Genomic DNA, 8,834 nt, shown 5'->3' on the forward strand with positions numbered 1-8,834 from the left:
TGGTTAATCTGTTGTGTTTTATTAACTACTAGCTTTCGCCCGCGACTCCGTTCGCGTGCTATTATGAAAATTTTATTTTATTACTGACTTTTGTCAAATTATCAATAGCAAATGTCAAAATGACATTACATGACAAATATTAGCAATCTTGCTTTCTTAATGTTGGCAGCAACTTATGGTCTCTTTTCCACATTAGGGTTTTTATGCAAAATATTTGCCCCCTAAGTTTAATGGCGTGAAAATATATAGCCTGAAGCGTGACGTAAGTGTATGGATTTTTATTAAAAAAAGAATTATTCAAAAATATGCTGTAATTGCTGAGATCTTAGGCAACAAATTGTGTGTTTACGCTTTATTATAATAGTATAGAAGAAGTAATGTTATTTTTTAAAAGAGCGTTTTATTTTTGTTTCAATTTAGAATTAAAAGAAGGCAACGCATTCCGCTTCTCTATCGCAACGAATTCAGGTGGCCGAAGCTCGTTTTCCATCTTACGATATAAAAAAATAATTTAACTATACAAAAAAAGATTTGGAACGTATTCTAAAGTATGAATTTCTGATTTTTGGTGCATTTTCCATGTTGCTACTCTTCACATTGTCTGCGACATGACAGATGTGTTGATGACGCGTAAAAACCAGTTGCATACACTTTGTTTTCCCTATTACCTGTAGAGGTTATTATTAAGATTAAATTATTATGAGAAAACTTATCTTTCTATTACAATTCTATTTAAAACTACACTTTTTTCTGATGCAATCAACTACTATGTAAGTAATACTAATTGAAAAGATAAAGAAACTTTTGAAGAGTACAAGCAAATTTCCCTGAACAAAATTAATAGCAATAGCAATATCAAGAACCATTGCAGTTTAAAAAATATTATAACTGTGAAAACAAAGTTTATCAACACCCAACAGTTTACAAGCCATGGTATTTAGTGCCCGTTTGTTTTCGCCATTTTGGCGCACAACCGGTAATAGCGGTTGGCGATATCGTTATAAATACTTGTTAACTATCGTGCTATGCCCTCAGTCCTGTAATAACTGTATTTATCTGTGTCAGTACAAAGAGTCAAAGATTATCTGCATCATGAGCTTACATATATTTCTATAAATAAATTAATTGTATAATAGTAGAGCGAAAATATGATAGTAATAATCATGTTATTAGCACGTTTAAACTTTGTAATAACTAGTGGAGTTCCTTTTTCACTTGCTAAAATTAGCTAATGTCAAACATTTTACAGTGACTTTTGCCTAATCTATACTATTGTTTTAAAGTGAAAAGGTTTGTTTTTTTGTATGTAACGAAGTTAAAAACGAATAGGGACGATTTCAAAAATTGTTTCACCACTAAAAAACTACTTTATCAATGAGTAAATTCATGAGATTTTTTAATTCCGCGCAGACGAAATTACGGGCAAAAGCTAGTAGTAATAAAATAACTGACATACTCAGAGACATGAATGATTTCTGTAGATTCTGAAATATCGACAATTTAGTTTAAATAGATTAAATGTAACATGTATTACTAAAGAGTATTATGAAACACTAGCTTTCGTAACAACTTCGTCTGAATAAAAAAGTAAGTAGACTATGTGTTCTTCCAGACAATGCTCTACATTTATGCCAAACTTCATCGATGCTATCTGCAGTTTAAGCGGCAAACTCTAGCAAACATCCATCCACGTATACTTTCGCATTTATATTAGTAAGAAGTCATCATCATCCTACTCCCGTAGGACCGCAACTCGTTATTGTCCTTCAAATAACTCTTACACAGTGGTAGTGCCCGCTTTAACATCTTAGCACGAATGGGCCGGCACGCCCGGTGTAATACCACGATCACACAGACGACAGGCGTGAAATGGAAGCAATTCCGTGTTTTGTCTGATGAGTGTGGTGCCGGAGGCCTAATTTAAGTCCCTTTCTCTTTGCCACCCTTTTCTTATAACGAGATGTTGGGAAGAGGAGGTGGATTTGACGGTGGAGGAGATGCATAGGAAGGGGAAATATCCTCTTTATGTGCGTCTCCTCCTCCGTCGTATAAGGGTAAGCAACGCATCTGCAATTGCGGATGTCTATGGGCTGCGGTCGCTTCGCTATTTTGGCGGTTTCGGGTGGCCACTTGCTCGTTTGCCACCTTATGTTATAAAAAAAAATAACTCTATCATACGTCATCTCAGTCATCACCTTTTTGATCATGTCACCTTTCACGTAATCTAGCCATCTCTTTCATAATATTAGTAAGACTAAAATTACTTAAGTGTTTTCTGTTAAATGCTAAATATGAATTCATTTATAACCTCTACATTATTAATCTTTATTATTTTCCTCATAATACACTTGTTTCAAACCAGATCGTAAACAGGAATGTGACTGGCAAATGCCAAGCCAGTTTGTAATTAACAAAAAAATATTTATCTCATGATGTTGGTTTCAAGAAAAAAATCCCCTTTTATTTTACCATTACAGTAATTAAATGAAAAAAAATACGTTAAGAATGCATTGAAACCTTAAACAGGTAGATTTGTGGTCTAAGCAATTACTTTAATTCGATTTCTAGTCTATTATCTGCTATCTCAGTTATTCCCTTCTTGATGTCATCTGTCACTCAGTCTATCTCTTTCAAGGTCGACCTCTACCGGTGTTTCTCCATACTAACCTAAGTTCTTATCCCACGAGATTCCCTTCTTACATGTCAATACCATGCTTACCTTTCGCTTTTAGATTTCTCTAGTTGTCTATAGAACTTAGTCTAATTTAGTAATAAACTAGCTTTCGCTCGCGACTCCGTCCGCGTGGATTAAAAAAAACAAAAGTGAGTAGGCTATGTGTTCTTCCAGACTATTCTCTACGTCTATAACAAATTTCATCGAAATCTGTTTAGCCGTTTAGGCTACAAACTGTAACAAACATCCATCCATTAAACTTTGGAATTTATAATATTAGTATGATTGTAGAATACTACCTTTCGCCCGCGACTCCTCGTGGAATCAACATAAAAAATAGTAAGTCTTTGTATTTCAGACTAGTTATTGCTCGCGACATCATCCCCATATAGCCTATGTTACTCACAGATGAATTACCTTTCTGATGTTTAAAGAAATATTATAAACGGCCCAGTAGTTTTTGAGTTCTTTCAATTCATACAAAAATACAAATCTTTCCTCTTTATAATATTAGTATATACTATCCTCTATTTCTTTTTCTTTTTTGTTTCTTCATTACTGAAGGTTGCTTGTCTTGCTAAGCTTTTACCTACTCCTCTACATCTATGCCAAATTTCATCAAGATTCGTTCATCAGTACAGGCTACTAAAAAACATCCATCCAAACTTTGAAACAAGCGCTGGTATGTTCATTTTAATATTGTTTTACTCATCATCACCAGCTCATTATACGTCCCCACGGAGGGGCTCGGAGCCTACCCTAAAGTTAGGGTGACTAGGCCATAGTCAACCACGCTGGCCAAGTGCGGGTTGGTTGACTTCACACATATCTTTGAATTTCTTCGCCGATATGTGCAGGCATCACGATGTTTTTCTTCACCGTAAGAACGTCGGGTAAATTAGGTACATATGAAAATTCGAAAATCACATTGGTACAGTGGGATTCGAACCCAAGACCTGTAGATTACAAGTCAAGTGCTTTAACCACTGAGCCACCGACCTTGTTTTTACTCAAAGGTGTTTTATTTATAAAATAACTAAAAGTAAATTTTAAACTTTGAAAGGTTATTGACCAGGATCTTTCCTTAAAAGCTGACATATTCAACAACATAACTATAAATCAAAAACAGTAAGTTTATAAATGGTTTAATATCTTTCTAATTAGAATTAGGCCTAATTTAAGTCCATTTCTCTTTATCACCCTTTTCTTATAAGGAGAGGATGGGAAGGGGAAGTGGATTTGACGGTGAAGGAGATGCATAGGAAGGGGAAATATCCTCTTTATGTACGTCTCCTCCGTCGTATAAGGGTAGGCAACGCATCTGCAATTGCGGATGTCTATGGGCAGCGGTCGCTTCGCCATTTTGGCGGATTCAAGTGGCCGCTTGCTTGTTTGCCACCTTATGTTATAAAAAAAAAACATATAATTTATTGATCGAAATATATTTATTTAGATAAATTTTAATACAGTCTCAAAGAAAACAACACTTTTTGCATTTTAAAATTCTAATATTTATCAAACAATTATATTTTTTTTATAAACAAATATTTGAAACCTTAGCAATTACATGATTTGATTTTACCGCATTTAATATACGAATGAAAATACTCTGGTTTCTCTACCATTTGTACTCTAGTAGTTTCTTTTGAGATTTAAACATTTTCCTGTTTAAGAAATGTGAATAAAAAAGTTTAACGTATATACTAGTACTTTTTGAGTCATTTAATTGAGAAGCTTGTGACAGTAAGAGCGCGCACATCTAACTAATCTATCGCACAACTGTTTAGTCAAATGTGTGCGCTCGCTTTTAATTTAACTTGTTTTATATTATGCTATTTAATAGCACATTAGTGTATAACGGTTTTTATACTATGTTATTTTATAATCTCACTAGGTATATTATGAACTGGTGGTGGAACTGTATAAGACTTTTGAGAATTCCACAATCGGTTGTAAGTTTTATTTGTCTCCTTTCACAAATCATTAGACTTTAGTTGAAAATATAAATAATTGTGATAGTAATAGATATGGGCGTCGCCATATTATGGGGGGGGGGCATAATCAAATGTCTAGGGAGGCTAGTAGTAAAAATTATTTTTTGATGTCTGAGAGACGCAGTTGCCCCCTGCCCCCTTGCGTTGCACAAATACTAATGATTTTTTTCTCAACCTATACTAAAATTTAAAACTATTGTACATATTTCTCTATCCATTCTCTGTATTTAGGTACGTCTGTGAACACTACATACTGTGTTGGATCACATATCCTTGCTTCTCTCTTGGACACGGTTAAAGAAACTATACCCTTAAGGAACCATGCTCCTGATGAATTAGGTGCGCTGTCGTGACGCACATCAGGTGTGAAGACGAAGAAACCTCCACCACTGTCCCCATTACACGCAGATGTACCTAGAATATATTCACAGATTATAGACAAGTCCATAACTAAGGCTACTTGCTTTAGCCCGCTACTACGTACGCGTAGAAAAAGAACATAAGTAGCCTATGTGTTCTTCTAGCCTGTATTCTACATCTCTATCAAATTTCATTGAGATTCGCTCAGTTTAGGCTACAAGCTCTTATAAACATTAATCTAAACTTTCACATTTATAATATTAGTAAGATGTCGACATTACGAGGCATGTCATGGCAGCGGTTTGTTAGTTTCCTTGTAACAGTATAATGGTATGAATATTTGTGTAACTTGTTACACCGCGTAACATCGGTCATTATCCACTTTAAAGTCATGAAAATAGAAATTAAATCAAAAGTAAAACAGCTACAGAATTAATTCAAATCAATTGATATCTCGGAACTCAAAGTACAACTATTGCTTAAACATTTTTTTTATAACATAAGGTGGCAAATGAGCAAGCGGTCACCTGAATCCGCCAAAATGGAAAGCGACCGCTGCCCATAACATCTGCAATTGCAGATGCGTTGCCTACCCTTATCCGACGGAAGAGGAGACGCACATAAAGAGAACATTTTCCCTTCCTATGCATCTCCTCCACCGTCAAATCCATTCCTCTTCCCATCCTGTCCTTATAAGAAAAGTATGGTAAAGAGAAAGGGACTTAAATTAGGCCTCCAGCACAACACTCATCAGACGAAACGCGGAATTGATCCCACTTCACGCCTGTCTTCTGTGTGGTCGTGGTAATACACCGGGCGAGCCGACCCCTTCGTGCGAAGATGTTAAAGCGGGCTCTACCACTGGAAAAAAGTATTTAAACAATGGAAACTTACCGTTACCCCAGCCTGCACAGAATTTATTATCGTTCAAAACCTTTGAGTAGAATAACGGATTGCTTTTATAGCATTTCTGTTCTTGTATTATAGGCATTGTAGCTTGCCGGAGTTGAGTCGATAATTCGTTTGATTGATCGAAACCCCATCCTACCACCTGCAATAGAAAACACACATTTCAAATTAAGCCTTCATTTCAATAAAGATGAGATCACATTACTCTGAATATCTCGAAGGTTTTAATCTTTAAAAGTTCAAGATATGTAAACGCCATTTTGAAATCTTCGTCCGAAACTGCATACTCTAATTTGGCCTTTATATGGCTCTTGAATTTTTTTTTAAATCTTAGGTAAAGGGGGATTTTTATCTTGGGAAAGACATGTCAATTCCATAGTGCTGCTCTTAGACTTTAAGAAACGAGCTGGCATAATTGTACAGCCACTTCAGATGCTGGCTCAGCCAATATTGACATAGTTATGCCTACATCGGATGGGTTGAGCTTTAACTAACGGAAAAGGTGTTGAAATTGAATTAAAAATATTAGAATAATAGCGTGGACAGCTCATATGTCTTATACAAGCTTGTCTTGATTTTGGTTATTTCCATTTGTTGACAGTTTTGAGTCCGAGTCAAAGATCTCAAAACAACACGCAAATGAATTTCTCGTTGAACAAATGTGCATACATCAGTCTTTTGTCAACTTCATAAGCAATGTGGAGGTAAGAAAGGCAATTCTAAAATCATACTAATATTATAAATGTGAAAGTTTAGATGGAAAGATGGATGTTTGTTAGAGTTTGTAGCCTAGACTGCTGAACGGATCTTAATGAAATTTGGCATACATGTAGAGGATACTCTGGAAGAACATATAGGATACTTGTATTAATATCACGCGGACATAGTCGCGAGCGAATGCTAGTCTAGAAATACAACTTACAGTGCCAAATATTTCTTTAATCGGATATCTTTCATGTGCTTCCTCAGACCATAAACAAGCAGGCTGAACGTAATCAGTAAATGTGACTTCAGTCCTTAACTTGAGCAATGCGATGTCGTTGTCCAAACTGATTTGGTATTTGAAATGTTCGTGTAATATTACACTGAAAACCTGCAAATGGTAACAAATTTAGCATGGATATACGTAAGTTGTTGGAATTAAAGAAGAAAAAACAAGCAAAACCGGGAGTAAGAAAGCATTTCATAAGATTATTTTTCAGTGTGGCAACAAGAACATTTAAGGCACATTTATTTATTACTTTTTGATTGTTTATGAGTCAAAATAACGGTAATTTTAGCAGCAAAAATGAATATAATGCCAACAAAACGTATAACAAAATAACCGTCTGTTTCTATTTAGTATCAATTTACATAAATATAGAAATTGCGCGAAACCGATATATAATTGTTATATGTATACGTCCTCACTGAGGGGCTCGGAGCCTTTTTTTCCGAAGGGGAATGCATTACGCATACTCCATGCCTCGGGGCAGACCCGAGAGTAATGTGGGACTTTCCCCTCATAGTGGGGGGCATAACCTCACTAAACCCCTTCGTTCCCTCCTGGCCATTGTGTGGCACGCCACAGAACCGCTTTTGCTTAAGGGGCTCGGAGCCTCCCCATGATAGGATTAACTAGCCCATAGTCAACCACGCTACACTGCGGGTTGACTTCACACATACATACATATCTTTTCCTTCAACGTAAGAACATCTAGTTACCGTCAGATTACAAGTCTAGTGCTTAAACCCTTGCCATGTTCTTTCATTATTGTAAAGAGTTGTAAATCTTACTTCTTTCTCTTGCACCGCGACATCGCCTCCGACGAGGTTGTGTTTACCAAGCACTACATTCAACGTCTCCGGGATCACTGTCTGGCCTCTGACTGAAGCGCAATGTGCGGCTAAAACATTACACAATCAATAACTCCTGCAAGAATTTCAATTATAACATTAAAATCTTACAGTTAAGCATAGGTTATAGGCCCAAGATCTGGACCATCATCAGTATTTCTGATAAAACATACATTAACATCTTTATTTAGAGTATAATTTTATAACTCTTTGTCAGTAAGTCTAGTTTTTTAGTTTCCCACGCTAATCAGAAGCGCAGAATAGTTCTACTTACGCTTAGAGCGTGCGCACACCAAACTAAACTATAGCACAAATGTTTAGTCTCGCTTTCCCATAGGAAATATCTCCTCCATATAAAGGAGCACGCACTACTTGTTTTTAGTTGTGCAACTAAACAGTTGAATCGGCTGCGAAACAATCGACAATCGCGCAAACAGTTTGCGATGCTCAAAGATTATGGTATTTCCCTGTTATTGTAATTATTAACTTAGTCATCATTCTTACCAGTCAATACAAAGTTCTTGGAAAGTAAAGTTCCACCACAGATGTATTTGATTTCTCTCTTATAAAGTCTGTATATGGCGACGTGCCATGGCCAGTCACCAGTTTTAGTCGCCTCTCCCTCAACGATCAGTTCTGCATGCAACACCTTTCTTCTGCCACATGTACCTCCTCCAACTAATGAGATTGGCGCATTCCCGTCTATTGAACTTTTGACGAACTTTCTCAAAAAACCCTACAACAGACATAAATTAATTTATCCTATTTTTGACTTATCTGCTCCGCGTAAAGTGTGTCCCGTCCATCTCCATTTGAGTCGTTTTATTGTTGTGATGATGTTAGTTAGTCTAGTTTTTTTCGCGATTACAGTACATTTCACTTTGTCAGATTTCTTCATGTTTAACATGCTTCTTTCCACACTTTACGCGGAGCAGATAAATGGAGTAAACTCATAAACTACTGGTATCCAAAATAATAAAAAAACAAAACCGACTTCCAAACAAAATACACGAAAAACAAAACAAAATGCACTAAAAACAAAACAAAATATTCTCAAAAAA

The 8,834-nt window shown here is 36.0% G+C and overlaps 1 protein-coding gene across 1 annotated transcript in view; it reads right to left on the reverse strand.

Annotated features, from left to right (window-relative positions):
• Positions 1–4,161: 4,161 nt before the first annotated feature.
• Positions 4,162–8,834, reverse strand: part of LOC106110036 (serine protease gd-like) — a 9,401-nt gene continuing 4,728 nt past the window's right edge. Inside the window, exons 3-7 of the mRNA XM_013291719.1 lie at positions 8,278–8,509; positions 7,714–7,823; positions 6,860–7,030; positions 5,923–6,079; positions 4,162–5,082 (exon numbers count right to left, since the gene is read on the reverse strand). Coding sequence (XP_013147173.1) covers positions 4,862–5,082; positions 5,923–6,079; positions 6,860–7,030; positions 7,714–7,823; positions 8,278–8,509 — 891 coding nt within the window. The 3' untranslated portion in view covers positions 4,162–4,861. The remainder of the gene's footprint in view (positions 5,083–5,922; positions 6,080–6,859; positions 7,031–7,713; positions 7,824–8,277; positions 8,510–8,834) is intronic.

This window comes from Papilio polytes, unplaced genomic scaffold, assembly GCF_000836215.1.
Source record: "Papilio polytes unplaced genomic scaffold, Ppol_1.0 DF820956.1, whole genome shotgun sequence".
In the NCBI taxonomy this organism is placed as follows: Eukaryota; Metazoa; Arthropoda; class Insecta; order Lepidoptera; family Papilionidae; genus Papilio; species Papilio polytes.